Raw genomic sequence first — 20,035 nt, forward strand, 5'->3', positions numbered from 1 at the left:
AAACTTGGAAGCAATCTGTTTTGGGATGTATGAGACATTCTTGCATCCTTACCCTCCTCCCTAATAAGAAGCTCATGTTTTGATGTAACTGCAAACCCTAACTAAAAAACTTTTGAACGACATGGTCTACTCTGTGGATAGCCTCAAGTCTATTCAAAATAGGTTTAAAGACTTTTAACCCCCATTTCAATCTTCAAGCTCTTAATCAAGATAACTCCAACTTTTGTGGGTATGGTGGCTCATGCCATCAATCCCAGCACTCTGGCACTGATGGGTGGATCTCTGTGAGTTTGAGGATAGCCTGGTCTACAGAGTGAGAGTTCCAAGACAGTCAAAAATTAAAATAACACCCCTCCAACCAACTCTAAATCTTTTATAATTTTGCATGCTTTATGGAGCCTCGTTTTATTCATTTTCATTTTGTAAACATGAAGATATTTGAGAGACATTCATAACAAAGGTATAATTTGAGAAAAAGGATTAAAAGCTTATCAAGCACAAACATGGCTTTAAATAATGTATGATCCTTTGGACAGGAGCCCAATCTGCTATGGAAAAAGTTCTTATTCCTCTATCAAGCAACATTAAATGAAATCAGAGCACTGCTGTTAAATCCAACCACACACCAATAATTTTTTCTTTCTAACAGTACCTTTTCTTATTAAAAAGCTCTATAGAAAAACAACACATGCCTGTGAATAAGAACTTTCCCAGCTTAGTCTTAACACACTTGGCACACTATTCAAGGCCAGCTACCTAGATGCAGGACACGTACACTTCTTGCCTTGGGATGCAAGCAGAGCTGCTCTGATGTTGTCTTAAAGACAAGAGAAAGCCACCCAGGCTCTCTAGGCACAGGTCACAGAGGCAGTGAGGCATGAAAGGGTGTTTAGATGGCAACTCCTTCTTACATCTGGATCCATAGAGCTCGAGTATTAGAATTCAAAGGTAAGTGGTAAAAGAGGCGCAAAAGCAAGTGCAGTGCTGAGCAGTCTAATCTTCATGGTGCTGTGATCTCTGCAAGTGCTCGCTCAAGGCACCGGACTGAGAAGTCAGTTCAGAAACATGATCACAAAATCCAACTAGCTCATGTTTCCTAAGAGTCCAAAGGAATGAGAAGTGGCCTAGGAATAATTTGGTAAAGACAACAGGGAGAAAAAAAGGAAGTGGTCTTTTGACCACTACACTTTATTTTAATACAAACAAGCTATAAAATGTTCCAGGCATCTTTTAAAAAAGAATGCACTTTATGTAGTGTAGCAAGCCATAATTTATTACAGATTAACACTGGAAAGTTGAGTAATTCTTAATTTGCTTATATAACATAATAAGACTTAGACGAAGGGACTGAACAACTAAGAGCAAATTCAGGACCTAAATCTGTTGTCTGGTTTAATTCCTACACAAGTTTCAAAGTCACACACACAGCTACAAAGAGAATGCAGGCATTCTTAACATTGAACGTCACTCACACGGAACTTCTCTCCAATTCTTTTGACTCTTTGGGCCCACCTGCACAACACAGAGGTCACGGTGCCCACTGTGGTTGTCATGCTGCTGTCATGGTCATGTTCCATCCGCTGTGGCTGCTTTCTGCCCTGGGGGCAGGAGCTACACCAACTCATAGTATTTCCCAGTCTGAGGGTCAAAGTAGCAGTTGAGACATGGGTCATACAACAGAGTCAGCACTTCCTCATCTTCCTCTGCACTCAGGTCTTCTTCACCTGTGGGCCAGGGGAACCACAGACACATTAGCGATTGGCCTGCCACAGAATTCCTAAAGCGCCACCCCAGAAGGGAGGCAGGGCAGGGATTACCACCACTCAAGAAACATTCTCTACGAAGGCAACCGTTAGGCTAGGAAGGAGGAACAGGGTAGGAACTTGAGTTTACATGAGGGGTGTACATTTGAGAGGAAATGTCAGGGATTCAAAGGGTCAGCTCCACAATGAAGGATAAAAAGTAAACAGGCAGCTGGAGCGGTGACTCAATGGTTAAAAACACTGACTGCTTTTCCAGAGGATCCGGGTTTGATTCCCAGCACCTACATGACAGTTTGAACTTTCAGTAGTAACTCCAGTCCTAGGGCATCCAACACCCATTTCTGGCCTCCTTGGGCACTGTACACATGGTTCACAGACATGCAGGCAGGTAAAACACTCTTACACATAAAAATAAAAGAATAAAAAAAAACCAACAATAAAACACCAAGCAAAACTAAATGGTATAGAGAAGGGCCAGAAAGAAAAAGAATAAAATGGCAGAGTCAAAGGATCAAAGGACATACATTGGGACCAGGAAATGCTGGATGATATCCAAAATTCATTTACCACAATTCTAAAGTCCTACATTTGCCAGAGCTGTATCTAATGCAGAGCAGTGTGACTCCAGCTCAAAAGAGAGAGTCCTTATTCATTTTTGTTCCAAAAGGCTACCAACTATGTATTTAAATGATGTCATTTACAAAGCTAAGATCCATAACACACAGCATGAGAGATGAACTTTTGTTTCCTTTGTGGTAGGAAGGTATAAGCTTGATGGGGATTTAGATGATGACTTCAGTAGAGGGAACACATGTTGCCTAAATCATTAGCCGGGTTTTCAATAAGTAGTACACAATTAAAAATGTCTTACAAGAATACTTTCTGAGCTCCTTTGTGTGCCCAGTAGTGTAAAGAACTTTGGCACTTGGAAGAGAGTCCTATTTCCTTCAGAAAGTCCATGTCTTCACTTCTGAGTGAGAAGGTCAGGCTCAGAGAAAGGGAGGTGGTTAGATGTTTTTCTCTTAGTTGGCTTAGGCCACTAAGAACAAGTGGGCTGAGAGCTCCTCAAGGTTGACGTCCAAAGGGCTTTAGCAGTGAGCATGAGAGAAAGATCTGCAAGTGACAGAGGTTCAGTGTGTGTGTGTGTGTGTGTGTGTGTGTGTGTGTGTGTGTGTGTGTGTGTGTTTATGTAAGGTCAAAGATCAGTGTCTGGTGTCAGGCTCAATTGCTCTCCATCTTATTTTTGGAGACAGTATTCTTCACAGAACCTGTAGCTCATGGATTTGGCTAGATTCACTGGCCAATGAGTTCATGGGTTCACTCATCTCCACCTTTCCAGTCCTGGGATTAGAGTTGTGAATTCCTATTCTTGGCTTTTATTTGAGTGTTGGAATCTGAACTCAAGTCCTCATACTTGTGTGGTGGCCCTTTACTGACCGAGTCATTGTCCCAGTCCCCAAATTTGATTGTTGAAGGCATAAATAAAAGCCCATGATTTTATGGGAGTGGGTACAGAATTATAATCTCAATAGTCAGGGGATGAAGGACCATGAGTTCTAGATCAGCCTGGGCACTATAATACCCTACTTAAAAATACAATACAATACAATACACAAAACCCACCAACCTAAATGTTAACAGCTCATAGTACAAGGTGGTGGTGGTGAGGGGGCTTGCATGTTACCCAGCTAGATCAGAGTGAGCTGTCACAATCACTATCAGGACATTGGCAAACTGGAGTTAGGTCCATAGGTATGTGCTCACATGATGAGCAACCCTTTGAAGCCACTCTTCAGCCAACCTTTCTTGTTACCATCTGGACCATTTAACATAACCCTTCTTAGAGTCAAACCCTGAGTGGGAGCTATGCACACAAAGATAAGAAACAGATTTTTTAGGAATATTATTTTGAGGTGTGTGAATTTTGCTTATGCTGCATTTTTTAAACTCTGTGATTCTTTATCTAAAACACCTGATGATTTAATAAAGAGTGGAATGGCCAATAGCCAGGCAGCAGCAAGCATAGGCAAGGCTGGTAGGCAGAGTGTCGGAGGAGAGACAAGGAAGAAGGGAGAAATGAGATAGGAGAGGAGGACATCAGGGGCTCACCAGACACGGAGTAGGAAGTAAAGTAAAAAATACAGAAGTAAGAATGATAAAAGCCCAGAGGGAAAGGGTAGTTGGGTTAATTTAAGAAAAGATGACTAGAAACAACCAAATGAAGGCCTGGTATTCATAACTAAGAATAACTTCCATGTGTGATTTACTTGGGAGTTGGGTGACGTGGGTCCTGTCAAAAGGATAAAGAGCCAAAAGAGTAATAGAAAAAACATCATTTGATATTTTTCTTAGGGAATGTAGTAAACATAGGATGGCTTGGTTCTTTTGAGTTGAAATCTGCAAAAACTGGGGCTAAGGGGAATGGATGCATCAGTCCTGCTGGCTGGTGTTTCGTTGGATTAGCCCTAGTGGTCTGGAAGGAGCTTTCACTAGTGCCCTCCATAAACAATTGTGAGGATAGAAGAGGCAGGTATCCCTTAGGGACAGAGTCAAGTTATGAGATTTAAGCTCAGCACCCCTTCTCATACACCCTTGAGAAAAATAACAGGCTATTAATCTGAACTTGTTCCTGTTCCCTGGGTTCCTACTTATTAAGCAAACCAAAACCCAAGCTCAGTGTATAAAGCAACCAATAGTACGTGAGTCCTGCTACTGAGATACTGCCTAAGAATCCTTGAATTTCCTTCTACTCCAGTCATCCACAGTCATCTTTTTGGTCTAGCTTTCAAGGACACGTATCAAAGTTTCCTCATTCTCTTGCCCTTACTTGAGCCCCCTGGGCTTCAGATTAGTGGTGACCAGCGCATGCATTCTCTTTGCTCAAATAAACTCTTTAAAATCTTAATGTGCCCAAATTTAGCTTTTAACACCATGCCTGATGTTTTTCTGAAGGGTGTGGATTCACACATTTAATTGGGAATTTAAACATGAGATAGACTAGAAAAATGTAAAGGTGTCCTACATTTTCAAATATTAAATGTATAAGCTGAAGAAATTTGACTTCTCATATTTTAGAACTTACTGGTGAATATGACGGAGTCTATTGAGAGGTCAGGGGTATTGAGTTCCATAGGCTCAAAGGAAAAGCTTGGTGATGGGGGCATTAGCCCTTCCTGCTTTAAAAATGAGGGTGGTATAGGCATGAGGAGTTTAGAGGCTTTGGTGGGGTCCCAGGAGGAGGCAAGAAGGCTTTAGGCTTCTATTTTGGCTCAGAACAAGGAGGAATTCTCTTAGCATAGAACTGGCCAGTAAATGGAAATGTGCTCTAGAGAGGGCGAAAGCCAGAGCAGTACTCATAGAGGGTTTTGTATAGGATACACATAACACAAAGGACCACACCCAGTGACTCCTCTGATGAGCTTCTGTAACCTTGGACTACCAGGGTTTATACTCTTGAAGTGTTACAGGACTTTGCTATCAACCACATTGGATGAACAGTGGTAGCCAACCTGGGTACTTGGCACAATTTTTAGTGAACAGAAGGTCTGAGAAGGAATGTTGCCTTCCCTTATCTTTTTTGTTGCCTTAGGGATGGCCTCCGTGGCTCTGCTTCTGTCCCATTTCTTTCTTGTGCAGAAGCTGAAGGTTGCTTTCCGATGTACGTGACTAACCCATACAAACAAAGCAGATGCAGAAGGTTAACAAGGGGTTAACTGGGTGTTGCTCTTCCAGAAGGCTAAAAATACCAGATTTCCAAACTTCAAATTCCAGCATCCTTGTAGATGGGGATGGCTGCCTGAATGGTGTCTAGCTGCAAGTTCATTTGCCTCTTTAGACCTTGATTTCATCACACTGTGTCTGCCATAGGGCTTTGGGGTGGGGGTTAAATTGGATGTGGTGATGTGCATGGCACGGTGCACAGAGTAGTTGTTGAGTAAATGGTGGTTATTAATATTTAGGATACTGATGTGATAAATCATGAACTACAAACTATACATGTTTTGTAATTTGCAAGTATCAATACAGTTATACGCAGGAACCAAAGGCTTTGTAGAGGCAGACCATAAGACATTTAGACAATGTGAAAATGACTCCACATCCTATATCTACCTCACAGAAGAGACCTGGGAAAATTCATTGCTGAGTCTCAATTTTGTGTAAGTTGGGATATTAATAGTGCCTGCATCTTTCCAGTGGGGATAGAGTGACATTATACTCAGCATACAATGAGTTCTCAACAAATGCTCTAAACATCGTGTTAGGTAGTTTTATCCAATGTGATATAAACTAGAGTCATTTGAAGAGGGAACCTCAATTGAGAACATGCTCCGGCCAGATTGGCCTGTGGGCAAGCCTGCAGTGATTTCCCTGATTGATGACAGATGTGGAAGGGCCAAGCTCACTGTGGGCAGTGCCACCCCTGGCCTGGTGGTTCCGGTGCTACACATAACAAAGCAGGCTGAGCAAGTCACGGGGAGCGAACCAGTAAGTAGCTCTCCTCATGGCTCTAGGTTCCTGCTCTGACTTCCCTCAGTGATGAACTCAATGTAAACTGAAACACACCCTTCCCCCTCTTTTGTTTTTGATCATAGTCTTTATCATAACAGCAGAAACCTAACTAAGACACTCATCATTATGGGGAACGTAGGCTATTTGAGTTGGACACGCAAGGGGGTATGTTCCTTATAGTTTACTTGGGCCCCCAAATTTTATCTGTTTGATTTTTTACTACTGACAGAGAAAAACAGCACAATGGGTTTGAATGAAATCAAAAGTTCCCTACTAGTTTATATAGGGCACTAAGACAAATTTATCTCTGATTAAAAGTTATTAGACCAAAAATCATTTACTTCACAGAGGAAAACTAATTTTTCTATCAAATATAATATGAAAGTCATAAGTCACAAGGTTAATGATGAATCATGAGTGCTTGTGGATCTGCCATTTAATTTCTTTTTACTAATGCATTGATTAGACCAACCTTGAGGCAAGAGAAAGGTGGTCTGTGCAGTTGTTCAGTGTATTCTGTGCCTGCATTAAAAACAATAACAATGTAAGCTGGTGTTGTTATACTGGAAAACTCAATACATTTTACAATTAGCTGGGGATCTTTCAAGATGAAAATAACCACTGTGGTGGGCTGTGGGTCTTATCACCCCACTGCAAAGTGATCTAGGTAGGTTTGATTCATTAGCAGAGCTCTTTGTATACAATGCAAACAAACCAAAGCAGCAATTGCTGTAGGAATGCATTCACCTTGGCACATACACCCACAGAATGGGAACTTCATGCATTAGAATTATGGGCCTAACTTAGTTTTGTGAGTTTTAGTACCAAAGCTTTAAACGAATGGATTTTAAAACTACCAACAATGGTATTTATACAAAAATTGGGTGAGCTTATGTATAATTTTACATTGAAATAAGTACTTTAAACTTACATTAAAGGTTTTGTTTTCATTGTAATTTAATTTCTCAGGCCTCTAACTTAATCATTTTGCCATAGGAAGCTCTGCATAATGAAATTATAGTATCATTAAGCAATTGCCACTATGATGTCAAGTGTTGGGGAATGTTTTGGAAGGTAATTATCCTGCATGGGTATGGGGTAATTTTCAATTATATTCTCAGATACTGCAAAGTTAAAAATTTTTCCCCTTAAAATGCTAAATTGCTCTATTTAAAGACTGGATATAGGAACTCCAAAAGGACAAATTAACAAATAAACTCATTTTCTGCTACCAGGCTCAGAGCATCTGGACAGGCGTCCAAATTACATTTTTACTCTTCTCTCTATAACAAAGCCATTTCTACTGAAATAAAATACCTTTCAGATAGTAATCTATGTACAAACTTTCAGCCTCATCTACTTTGAAATTGTTTAGCAGCAATAACAGAAGAAAACCTAGCAGAGTCAGATAGAATGCAACAATAATGGCTGCCCTCCCTCAGTCAGATCAGTTCGGGTGAATAACCCCTCCAGTTCACCTTTGAGACACAATTAATGGAACTGTTTAATTATCTATATTTAATGCATTTTAACTGTGGATAATAGAAAACCTGTATTGCAAGGTAAGGCTTAATGCTTGAAAATAAATGAAGGGCACTGCTTTATCAGATTTAAAATCTTGGAATCAAGACACTCTACTTGATTTTCAATTTTCTGATGCAGTCTCTAGAATTAAAAAAAATGCATTTTCCCTCCTATAGATCCTAAGGAATGACTGACTGTATTTTTATATGCATACTAATATACTATTGTTTAAGTGATTCACCAGTGAGGCAATCACTGTGGAGTTGTAAGCCTGAGAATCAATATAGATGACATTTGAGATAAGATTCTGCCTAACACCGGATGCCTGCAGAGTCTTGTTACCAGCATCCTTCAGAGAATGAGAAATTCAAGCATACTAGCATCCGGGAGGTCTACTGTGAACCACTCAATTTTGGTCTTCAGCAAACTGGTGCCTTCAAAGTGGAGGAAGACAGAAAGCCAAAGGTGGAGCTCAAATGATGAAAAGGCTCTTCTACTAGAAAGCTGTATTGCTTGTGGAAGGCAAATCACATGCCAGGTATCACTCAATGAAATATCCTCTATGTAGACGAGTGAGACTGTTTTACTTGGGAGATGTCACTTAAGGGTCACACTGAGGGACCTGGATGCTTATTTAAGGGTTACTGCAACTTTATTCCTTGCAGGTTGTCTCTCCAAATGTGACTTGTCACATGTTAGGGAAGATCTTAGCTAGAGTCTACAGCTTTCACATAAGCTTGACTTATGGTCAGGTGCCAGCCCTGAACTAACTGTGCATTCTCTCCTCAGCAAGGGAAGCTGGACTTCCATGCTGGGCTGTAATCCTTTCTGGAGAGCATGTGGTTCTCCCTAAGTAGGGATGGCTCCAGAAGAGGACTAGAGCTTTAGAGTCAGCAATGTGTTTGTTTCTATTAAAGAGCAGACTTGTATTCCTGAGAGGAGGGCGCCTCTTTACAGTAGTGAGCATGCTGCTGGACCAGAACCTCTGAGAGCTACAGAGGAGACAGCCCTGGGCCCTGAAAGTGATTCAGAGAAGATATCTCTTTACCTCAAGCTTAAGTTGGGAACAAACAGCAATAGGTTGTCCCAGAGAAGGGACAGGAACACTGCCTTTTAGAATGTGGTAGAAAAACCATGAATCATAAGCTGGAAGTTGAGTTGGGGGTCTAAATAGGGTACTAAGAGGGCTATTGAGAAATGGAGGGACAGCTCAGCTGGCAAAATGCTTGCCTGGTAAGCATGGAGACTCAAGTTGATCCCTAAAACGCATCATCTCAGTGTTTGGAAGGGGAATGTCGGAAGACCCTTGGACCTGATGGCCACATTAGACTAGTTGGCAAGATGAAAAACATGTCTCAGTAAACAAGGTAGATGACTCCTGAGGTACAATACCCAAGGATGACCTCTTTCCCCACTCCCACAACCACGAAGAGAACTATTGAATTCAGAAAGCCTCACAGAAGGACCTTACTAGATTTAATCGGTCACTTGTGTGGTTTTTCTAACCTCAGCAGGTATTCTGTGGTAGTGCCACAGAATGGGTTAAGCTACACATGGTCAGGCCTGTGGCACTGGGCTCCTTCACACTTGGGTGTGTGAGACAGGCTACTCTTCTGACCTCACTGTCATATAGGATATAATGTCCTACAGAAAATTTCTACATCATTCAGGGAAAGCAGAAGTTACCTCATTAAGATTCTATCATAACTCACTGATTCCTTTGTTTCCCAGTTTTCTCAAGGAGTGTTGCCCCTGACAAGTCAACTACGTCTAGTGGAAGGTCACACATCTAAGAACATTTGGGCAGCACAAACTGGCCTTGGTGAAACAAAAAGACACAAAGTTGGGTGGGAAGGGAAGTGGGGAGGTGGATCTGGGAGGAGTTGTGGGGGGTGACTATGACCCAAACTCATTGTATACAATTCTCAAAGAACTTATAAAAAACAAAGAACATTCCATCCCCCAAGACAGAGTACATTTGTGGTTCTGGAAAAATAAAGTCAATTAAGGTTTAAGAAAAAAAGATAGGTATTTTGTTATACAGACTGGGCTTGGGGCTGTGATTATAGGTGTGCCACCAGCTACTGCATCTGTAACCTGCTTTGAATTGTAAATAAATCCTAAGAAAATCCACAGGCTAGCTCAAAATTCCCTGTGTCTTCCATGGACCAAACACTCATCTACTTAGCAGAACTTTTTGGAGTGTTCACTATGTCCTGGACATTGCTGTAGGCACCAGGTACCACTGATGCTCAGTGAGTCAGGCCTCTTAGACCCAGACTGTTAAAGTGAAGTCATTATGTAGCTCTAAACAGAGGAACTATGAAAGAATAATTCTGTTGATGGGGAGTAGGCAGCCACATACCCCCCTCTGTCTGTCTGGCTATAGGGAGTGGTGAGAATTCTGTGAATTCTTTACTAGTAATTTGGATATTGCATAAAAAAGCATTTGCTGCCTATTTGTATCTTGGAGACCAATAACTGTTCTTAAAGTAATGGCCTGTGTGACACTGCTGTAAAGAACATGCAGGAGTGTTATTTTTATGAGACTCTGACTATGCCAAAAACTCCTTGGAAAGCCTTTGTTCCTCCTAATTTTGTGAATTGCGGCGAGGTCTACAGGCTGAAGAAAGGACTGATTATTATTCCATGTCGGAGCTGGTAGGCATGAATAATTTAAGGGTCATATCTGTAAAGGAACAAATGTCAAAAACAAATTGACAACCATTCTTCCAGCAAAGTAAGGTTCATTTTCAAAAGGTCAGCTCAGTAGTTTTTTTGAGTAAGTTCTGAAATCTTCACTTCCCATTTTACATTTTACACAGGCTCCGAATGAACACTTTTTTAGTAAGTGTTAAGGGCACTTGTGCTTGTGGTAATTGATATTCCACAAATGTATTATGGTCTAGGAGGAATCATGAAGAGCCAGACAGTTGTCCTTCAGTCCATGGCAGCGATCAGAACGGAACTCTGTGAGCACAACACGGTTTTGCCAGGTGCATGGCTCACTTACGGTGGAGGTGTACTGGAGATGTTCAGGCTGGGCAGAAACTGGCTGGGATAGACTCCTACTGAATAAGGCAGAGGCAGGAATCTTGGGGCCCAGGTCTAGAAGTAGTTTGTGCATTTCCTTTGTATGGCTTGGGTAAGTCTTCTAAAATTACATGTTAGTCAGTTCATCAGGCTGTTTACCTCAAGCTGCTCCAACTATATTGGCTTCTCCTTTGGGGAAGGAGGTGAGGTGATCCAATGCATTGCTGCACAGCCTGAGAGAACTATATGCAAGATGGGAATGATAACAGTACTCATACTTTAGAGGCTACACATGAAGGACTGGAACATGAAAAGATAGATCACTCATTAACTGTTATTTTTGTCCCAGAAGTGTCAAGATGTATGATTCCCTTTCTCTCTGGTTCCAACTTAAAGAAACAAAAAACAAAAAACAAAACACACAGTTATAAACTGTACAGTGGTTCAGCAGAAAGATACTGAGGTAGAAAAAGCCTCATTTTAGCAAGGGCTGTGACTGGAAATAGATTTTTGGCAAATTAGTTACCTGTTGAGGTGAACAATGGGCTGAACCTAACCAGTTTACTGATTGCATCAGAGACCCAGGGTAGGACTCTGAGTCACCCATTCTCCCCTGACCTCTTTTGTATACCGAGATTTCTTTTGAAGTGAGTTCTCACTGCCTACAAATAAAGCGCACACACACACACACACACACACACACACACACACACACACACACACACACACATATATATATATAGTGCCTTTGCTCAAGGACCATGCTCCTGGTTCCTGTGGTTTATTTTGGACACTTAACATAACATATTATTTGTTCCCTCACAGCAAGGTCTCCCCCTGACAGCCAAGATTCTATTTTTCTGTCATAAGTAATTATAAATGTACACCTCTAAAAAGTTTCCCAATTTGAGGGGCATAATCAATTTCAGGCAGTAAATCACAGAGACATCTCCATCCCTTGGGCAGCCAGAAAGTTCAAGTCAGATATATGAGCTCTCACACTGAATTCTCTACCCCTGAAGAAAAACGGATGCTCTACTTCTTTCCTGGGGCAGCTGGGAGAGGGGGGCCTGGCGCTTTTGTTGGAGCGATTTATATTAGTTTCACTTAAAAAAAGTTAGATGTAGTGTTCTTCCCTCTTCAAAATTCAATTCAGAAAATTGTTCCAGAGAGTCTCATTGGAGGTCAACTGTCACTCCAACTCTGCACTTGAGTGAACTAGAGTTCCCTTCCATCCTGGCTGCGTTACTCACTGTTTTCACTAGAGATTCTTTTTGTTTGTTTCTAGTTTTGAGACAGATTCTTATATAATACAGGCTAGCCTGGAACTAGCTGAGGATAATTGTTAACTCCTGATCTGTCTGCGCTATGATTACAGGTGCGTGTCCCCATGCTAGGTTTGATGCATACTAAACAGGCACCTTGACAAATGACTTTCTTCTCCAGTCTGGAGAGTCTCCAGTGTTCCTTTTCCAACCCTTCCTGATATCCAGGCTGCCTGCTCCTAATTAAAACCCAGTGGCTCATCTTCATGACTTCCCTGTCACAGAGGGGATTTTCATTCCAGTGTCCTACAATGACTGCAGTGTTTGTAGGTATGTCATGCTCTCACTTTAGTGAGACGCTGCATCTCTAATTTAAGGCAAATGCATACAGGCAAAGTCATTTCACAATGGGGTCATTCAGTGATATAGAAAAATGCAGTGATTCTGCTGTATGAGTGTCACAGAGTGCACTAATTTATGCAAGCCAAGATGGCTTGGCTCTGCCATTTGATGTGTCTCCCATCGGCACTGGTAAATAGTAAACAGAAGAATTATGAAGCTACTGGTATAGCATGGCATGCAGTTTTATAGCAAACACACTTTAGTGGACAGGAGAACATTCTAAAATAACGATTAAAAGTATAGTACAGCAAGTACATGAGCCAGTAACAGTTTATTGTAATGCATTGTGTACTGTGTGTGATGATGCGTGCTATATTTTTAACCACATGTGATCCCGTGCATTGTTTATATTAGCACCTCATAAATACATAGGCAATGTATCTTGTTATGATGTGTGATGATGACGTGATGTGATGACAGGACACCAGGAAGTAGGAATTTCCTAGTTCCACTATAACTTTTTCAGGCCGGTGTCATATGTGTGAGGTCTACTCCTGACCAAAACACCATTACACAATGCACGACCGTACCCTAGTGTTCTGAGAGGCATGGACTGAACTGCTGTGATACCAGCTGCTGGTATTTGGCAGTCACTGTTCTAAGTGCTTCAAATATTATACCTTACTGAATCTTTACAACAAATTAGCATGTGGGGCCGGGCAGGCACTGTAGAGCAGGCAACTAAAGTCACAGTGGTCACACAGTGGGAAGAGCTATAGCTGGAAATCAGATGGTGCTGATGCAGGCATCAAAGACACTCCTGATGCCTTCAACCCTATGTTGCCCTGGGCCGAACCTTCAGAACAGAGCCATTCCTCTCTGCAATCTATTCAGTAACGGACTGCATACAAGATGAGGCACAGGTGACCTTAGTTTGGATGCGCAAGTCTGTACAGTCACTATGAAAGCAGCAGTGTCTCAGAGTGGCTGCTTTTTCTCTATCTGTAGCAAATGACCTTTGTATTTTTATGCATAGCATTTCTGGTACTCTTACCTTGCACACTTGCACTTGCAGAGGACTCTAGAGGCTGCTCTGCCGGCTGCTGACTGGGAGGGACAATTGGTGGGCTCAGCATGGTCAACCAGTCTCTAAGGGGAAAAGGAAGCAGGTGAGAAATACAGCTGTAGCCTCACGTGTGCACTTGAAGCTTCCCCTTGGTTTTCACGTCTCCTGGCTTTACAAAGAAACACTATCTTCCCTCTTGTTTCAGTAAGAAAAAGGTTGAGAAACTAATAGTCAGTTTTGTGACCAGGTTAATAAAGAGTTGATCACCTAACCAATGAGATGCTGGATTAAATCCACAAGCTAAATGGTAACCATTTCTCTTCTTATCAGTTGGGTATCCAATACTAAATGGTCAGCCCTGAAAACAGACATACAAGTAACATTATAAAGACTAAATAGTCATATTTAGTGGATGGCACTAGAAGAAACCATCCTGAGTGAGGTAACCCAGTCACAAAAAGAGAAACATGGCATGTACTCTCTCATATATGGATTTTAGACATAGAACCGGGGAGTGCCAGCCTACAATCCCATGGCCAGAGAGTCTGGGAAAAAGAACCTTCATTCAGTGGCTGATGGAAGAAGAGGCAGACACCCACGGCTAAGCACTGAGATGAACTCAAGAAAGCCAGTGACAAAGAGGGAGGACTGATGACCAAAGGGATTAAGACTGGGCTGGTTTAACCCCCAGAGACAGCTGACCTGACAAGGGTTAGCTCTTGAATCCCAGTCTGATGCCTGGGAAATGAGGGGATATTGAGGGGATTGGTGGGAGGGTGCAGGAGGAGGGGAGGGAAATGGAGAGGGACCTGGAATTGACATGTGAAGCAACCTTGTTTCTAATTTAAATTTAAAAATAAAAAAATAAAATAGTCATACTTAGGAATATATATATATATATATATATGCATGTAACAACAATTAATGAAAAAAGAGGCCATGCATTTTAAAGAGAGCAAAGAGAGGTATATGGGAAGGTTTGCCGGTAGGTAGGAAAGGGAAAATGAGTTACACTATAATCTCAAAAATAAAAGAGATAAAAATGATTCAAATTTTGTTACTATTGCCAAGAAAATAGTATTTTTACTTAAAATTATTTGTGGGTGTATGATGTGCATGTGGGGTTCCAAGGACAACTTGAGGAGTCATTCTCTTCTTCCCCTCTGTGGGCCACGGGATCAACCTCAAGTCCTCAGGCTAGGGGACAAGCACCAGAGTCCACTAAAGCACTTCATCAACCTGTAGTTCACTTTCCCCCATAACGGACAAGGTCAGCAAATCAGAAGAGATACGGCAGAGATGACGATCTTTCTGATCTTGGATGAGAAAGTTCGACACAATCACATGTGATGTGTCCTGGATGACAGTGTTCTCTACATGAGGTGAGCACAAGCCAGCCTTGGATCTGGTGTAGAACTTTATATTTCCCTTCTTCCTCCTCCTCTCTCATAGTCTCCTATTCCCTGCTACCCCCACCCCCGACCCCGCTAGAGAACTAGGCAGGGACAATTCAAATAGTGCTGTCTAGAAGGCAAGAGTCAAATGATTCTCATCCCTAGACCCGCTCCTGATCTGCTGAGGTGGAAGGGGGCAGGCTGGGGAACACACAGGATCATTCAATGTCAATCCTATTTGTTGCACGGGTACTAGTGCCCTATATTGTTTACCCCCTTCTTCTAAGTTCTATGGCAATGTTTTCTTTCTAAATTTCTGTATTCCATACTTTCTTTAATCTATAATGGGAAGCAGTTCTAATCAGAAGCTAACAGTACCAGCTCTCAGGTCAGCACCAGATCCTTTTTCCTTACAGTAAGAGATTGCCCAAATCACTTAATGCTGCTCAGCTTGACCTGTAGGAAGGAGAAAGATGGTAATGTTTCTGCGTTTTGCTTACAGATTTAGACCGAGCTCATTTGGCATGGGTCTAGGTACAGAGTTATTACTCAGTAAATTTCACTTGTGACACTCTGATCAAGGAAGCCCATGCTGTGGCCTGACCTACTGTGACAAACCAAGGTGGGACATGGCTTTCCGGAGTTAAACCAGTAAGAGATGCAGAATGCTCACTGGGTTACACAGCAGATGGTTCTCTTCTGCAAGCCACTCATTATCTCAGTATACAGATATTTTAATGTAAAAATTACTCAGTTCCCACTTAGAATTTCTTAAGAGACTTTCAATCACTTACAGTTATCCCTAGATTTTGGTTGTCGAAATGAGCGAGGTGAGCATGCTGTGTAATTGAATTTCATAGTAACACATTAAGGACATCAGAAAGGGTTTGTCACAGACATTTAAGCTAACAGGACATTTATTAAGTCCATTTAATTATAGCAGACCAAAAAATTCCTGTACTACAGAAATTCATGAGGTCAAATGAGCCCAGGGACCTCGTTTCTTAATAACAATGTTGAAAAACAGGTGAGCAGGGGAAAAGAATGGTATTATTTGAAGACCCTCTTCCCATTTCTGACCAGGAACTCTCCACTGTGTGTGTGTGTGTGTGTGTGTGTGTGTGTGTGTGTGTGTGTGTGTGTGTGTGTCCGTCCGTCCGTCCTACTTTTGGTCTAGGAAATTCAGGCAGCATGAATGGTAGTTCAACTTGTTTGAATGTTGGACAAACGACTTGATGTTATTCCTTTACCACTGTAGGTGTGGACAATATATAATTGTTTATTTTGTGGTTAAAAGTAATCTCAAACTTAAAAAGAAATGACCAAAGGATTACAAAGAAGTTTTGTATAACATTTACTAAGATTAAAAAATAACATTTCATTATATTTATAATTAATCATTTGGCTAGTCAACCAGAAGTTGTGAACTATGGCCCATGGGCCAAGTCTATTTCACAGTCTGTTTTTATCTAGTATGCAAACTTATTTTAGTCATTTATATTTTCACTGGTTAAATGGATATGTTTCACAGCATATGAAAATTATATGAAATTCAATATTCAGTGTCCACAAATGTTGCTTCATCAGATTACTGTCACAAGTTTGCATTCCAGTAATGTCTATGGCTACTTTTGTCTACTACAACAGAGTTCAGTCTTCATTATCTGGTTCTTTACTAGAAACATTTGATGGCTACTCATCTTGAACCAGAAACTTGTACTGATTCCTACCACACTAACCCAGCAGCACGTGCTCACTATCCTCTCATTTCTGACAGAGAGCAACCTGCTCCCATTCTCCTCAGGTTAATGGTTACAGACACACAAAAAGTGGTCTTCAATATGCTAAGTGAAAGAAAACACAAACCACATGAAAACTGACAAAACAACACAAACAAACATTCCAGCCAACTACACCCCTGCTTTTTAAGAGTTCTATACTTTCAGGATTTTTTCCCCTGTAGTCAAACTATTCAAAATTTTCTTGAGTTAGCCTTCTCTGGCCCTTTTCAGTGTAGTTGTATTACTCATTTGAAAGCAAATTGTCTGTTTCTGTTCTTATTACATTGTTAGGATTGCCCCCTCAATTTTCCTTAAGTTATATTATTTTTAAAGAAATGTTGTTGAATTAAAAAAACATTAACAACTGAAAAATCAAAATGCACAGAACAATTGTTCAGATAAAGTCAGAGCCTTCTATCCACCCCTGTGGACTCTCCCTCTGGCCTATTCCTACTCACTCTGTTAAGAGTAATATTTTGCTTGTTTTACCCTCTTTTTTAAACTTGAGATTATAACTTATTACAACATTTTTTTCTTCTCTTTCCTCCTTCCAAATCCTATCTCATCCCCATTCTCCTTCAAATTTATGGCCTTTTTCTTTTTTTACAGTTACTACATGCAAGTATGTATATCTACAAACATATTCCTTTAAAAACCCCCTCTCCTCATGCAAAAGCAGCATGCTATAGTTAATTCTTTTGTAGTTCCTTTTTCACTTTTATATTTTTAGCTTGTAATATACCTGGGAAGCTTTCCCACATGTTTATAGACTTCTTCCTTACTGTTATAGCTGCACAATGCTTTGTTATGTGGGTTTACTACCATTTATGTCAACTCCAACCTACCTTTGGGCATGTTTGCAATACTTGTAGCTGCAATGAGCACTGCAGGGAAAAATCTTTGGGCTTTCGTCTCTCTACAGACTTGGAGGTGTGTCTCCAAGGTAAGTTCCCACAAGTAAGATTCTTGAAACAAAAAGGCATGCTTGGTGTTGTTAGATACTGACAAATTCCCTGCATGAGGGGCAATAGTTAGAGACTGACAATTTCCTCAACACCCATCTACTTTCTCGTTAGCAATGTGCAAGAGTGGCAGTTTCCCCAGGGCAAAAACTACGTGGACATCGTGTTAAGTTTTTAAATTCTTCCCAACCTGATCTATGAGAACTGCTTCATAAGGCAGTTTTGATTTGTCGTAATTCTTAGTATAAGTAGATTTGATTGTATTTTCACATTTAAAGCCATTTGATAAATGTGTGTGTGTGTGTGTGTGTGTGTGTGTGTGTGTGTATGTGGTCGTGTGTATATACGTATCAATATACCCATACATTTATGTCTTTTTCACCTTTTATCACAGTTTCTCTATTTTTGTTTGGCCATTTGTTTTTGCTTTGTTTCTGTTTCCCTCTTTATAAGTATTTTTTTATTTTCATGTAGTCAAATGTATCAACATTTTTTTAGGTATCTGTATTTAGAGTCATAGTTAGCCTTTCCCTACAACCACATTTTATAGAAGTGCACCCATATTTTCTTCCAGTTATTTGTGTTACGAATCTATTATAGAGTAAGGTACATAGAATATTAGCTTTCTCAGTGACTAGAATTATATTGACAATTGGTGTTATTTTAACAAGGATTTATGCTACATTTGTGGTAATTTGAATGAGATGCTCCCCAGCGGTTATGGCATTTGAATACTTAGTCCTCAATTAGTGTTACTATCTTGGGAGGTTTAGGAGGTGTGGCCTTGTAAAGGAAGTATGTCACTAAGGGTGGGTTTGAGAGTTAGAAGACTCTCACCATTCTGACTTTGCTTTTGCTTCTTGTTTGGTCTGAGATGCGAGCACTCAGTTCTTAGCTGCTGTTCCAGTCCCTAAGTGTTCCTGCTGCTACAATTTCCCACAGTGATGGGGGTGGACTCTTATTCCTGTGGAACTATAAGCCCATCTATTACTTAGTGACATTCATTTGCTGCAATGACTATTTCTTCTGAAAGAAAAGTAGATTTTAAGTCTTCTCTGGTCAGAAGAGACTAGGGGAAAAACTGGTAAATACCTCAGTTTTGGGGAAATTCAGTTTCTTCTAGAAACTGGCCCAGTTTTCTAGCAGAATAAATGTGGTTGCAAACTTCCAATTCAGGGAGGGCAGAGTCTGTTCTCATATGTCTGTTATGTATTTCTGGATTCCTAAGAAAGCACATCTGTACCACAGTTCTCCTAGAGGTAGGGTTCAAGGCTTTCTGGGAAACACTGGACAAGTAAGTGTGTGAGCCAGCCATGTGTCCCTCCTGCTTTCCATGTCTGCTGTGGTGTGAAAAGCAACCAGAGGGGGACTTTAAAAGGTGTTGAGCAGGGTTCTAAGGGGATCTAGAATGATGGCAGTGGACAGGACTTGTCCTGTAAGCTGTGTTCAGTGACCTTTATCAGGGTGCTGTTATTTTTTTTTTTTTTTACTCTTATGCTCTTTGAGGGAACCACCACCCAGCTCCAAATAAAGTCACTCTCGGAGGCTTATTCTTTCTTATGAACATCTGGTCTTAGCTTGGATTGTTTCTTGTCAGCTTTTCTTAAATTATCCTATCTACCTTTTGCCTCTGGCTCTTTTCTTACTTTTGTATATCTCACTTTCAGGCTTACTCACTCCATGGCTGGCTATGTGGTGGTGGTGGTGGCAGGCGCTAGCGTCCTCCTCTCCTTGTTGTCTTGCTTACTGACCATCTCTCCTCCCAGATCTTTCTTACTTTTTATTCTCTCTCCTGCAATGCTATGGGCCGTTCAGCTCTTTATTAGACCAACCAGGTGTTTTAGACAGACGCAGCTTCACAGAGTTAAACGATTGCAACGCATCTTTGAATCATTAAACAAACATTCCACAGCACAAACAAATGTAACACACCTTAAAATAATATTTCACAACAGAAGGGAACTGGGAAATGGAAACTTCTCAAGGTTCTGTCACAGATTTCTGCCACTTTTGAGTACAATTTGTCACTGACTCTGCTCCAACCATGGAGGTTCAAGCTACTCTCTTGCTTCATACTGTCTATGGCAAAGGCTCCCTCAGCTCCTCAGGCTTCTCTCTCTGGACTTCAGTGTTGTGCTGTCCACACCCTACCTGAGACTGAAATGTGGTATATTCCTTCCTGATTAACTCAGTCGGTGTCACTGGGAAGCCACTGTATTTGGAGAAAGCACATTCCTTCTCTTGGCCTTTGAGAGTCCATCTTACCCAGTCTACATCCTTCTCCTGTGCCACACGGCTCTCCTCTCACTTCCTGCCATGTTCTTTTCCATGGTGGGGTCTTTGCTGTTCTCCTCACTTGGTCTGATGAAGTCTTTCGCAGCCTCTAGATTACGGCA

At 41.1% G+C, this 20,035-nt stretch overlaps 1 protein-coding gene across 1 annotated transcript in view; it reads right to left on the minus strand.

Moving 5' to 3' along the window:
- Positions 1-1,154: 1,154 nt before the first annotated feature.
- Positions 1,155-20,035, minus strand: part of Cfap20dc (CFAP20 domain containing) — a 244,874-nt gene continuing 225,993 nt past the window's right edge. Inside the window, exons 16-17 of the mRNA XM_040747560.1 lie at positions 13,491-13,585; positions 1,155-1,724 (exon numbers count right to left, since the gene is read on the minus strand). Of these exons, the coding sequence (XP_040603494.1) occupies positions 1,721-1,724; positions 13,491-13,585 (99 nt within the window). The 3' untranslated portion in view covers positions 1,155-1,720. The remainder of the gene's footprint in view (positions 1,725-13,490; positions 13,586-20,035) is intronic.

This window comes from Mesocricetus auratus, unplaced genomic scaffold (assembly GCF_017639785.1).
Source record: "Mesocricetus auratus isolate SY011 unplaced genomic scaffold, BCM_Maur_2.0 Super-Scaffold_100006, whole genome shotgun sequence".
NCBI classification, from domain to species: Eukaryota; Metazoa; Chordata; class Mammalia; order Rodentia; family Cricetidae; genus Mesocricetus; species Mesocricetus auratus.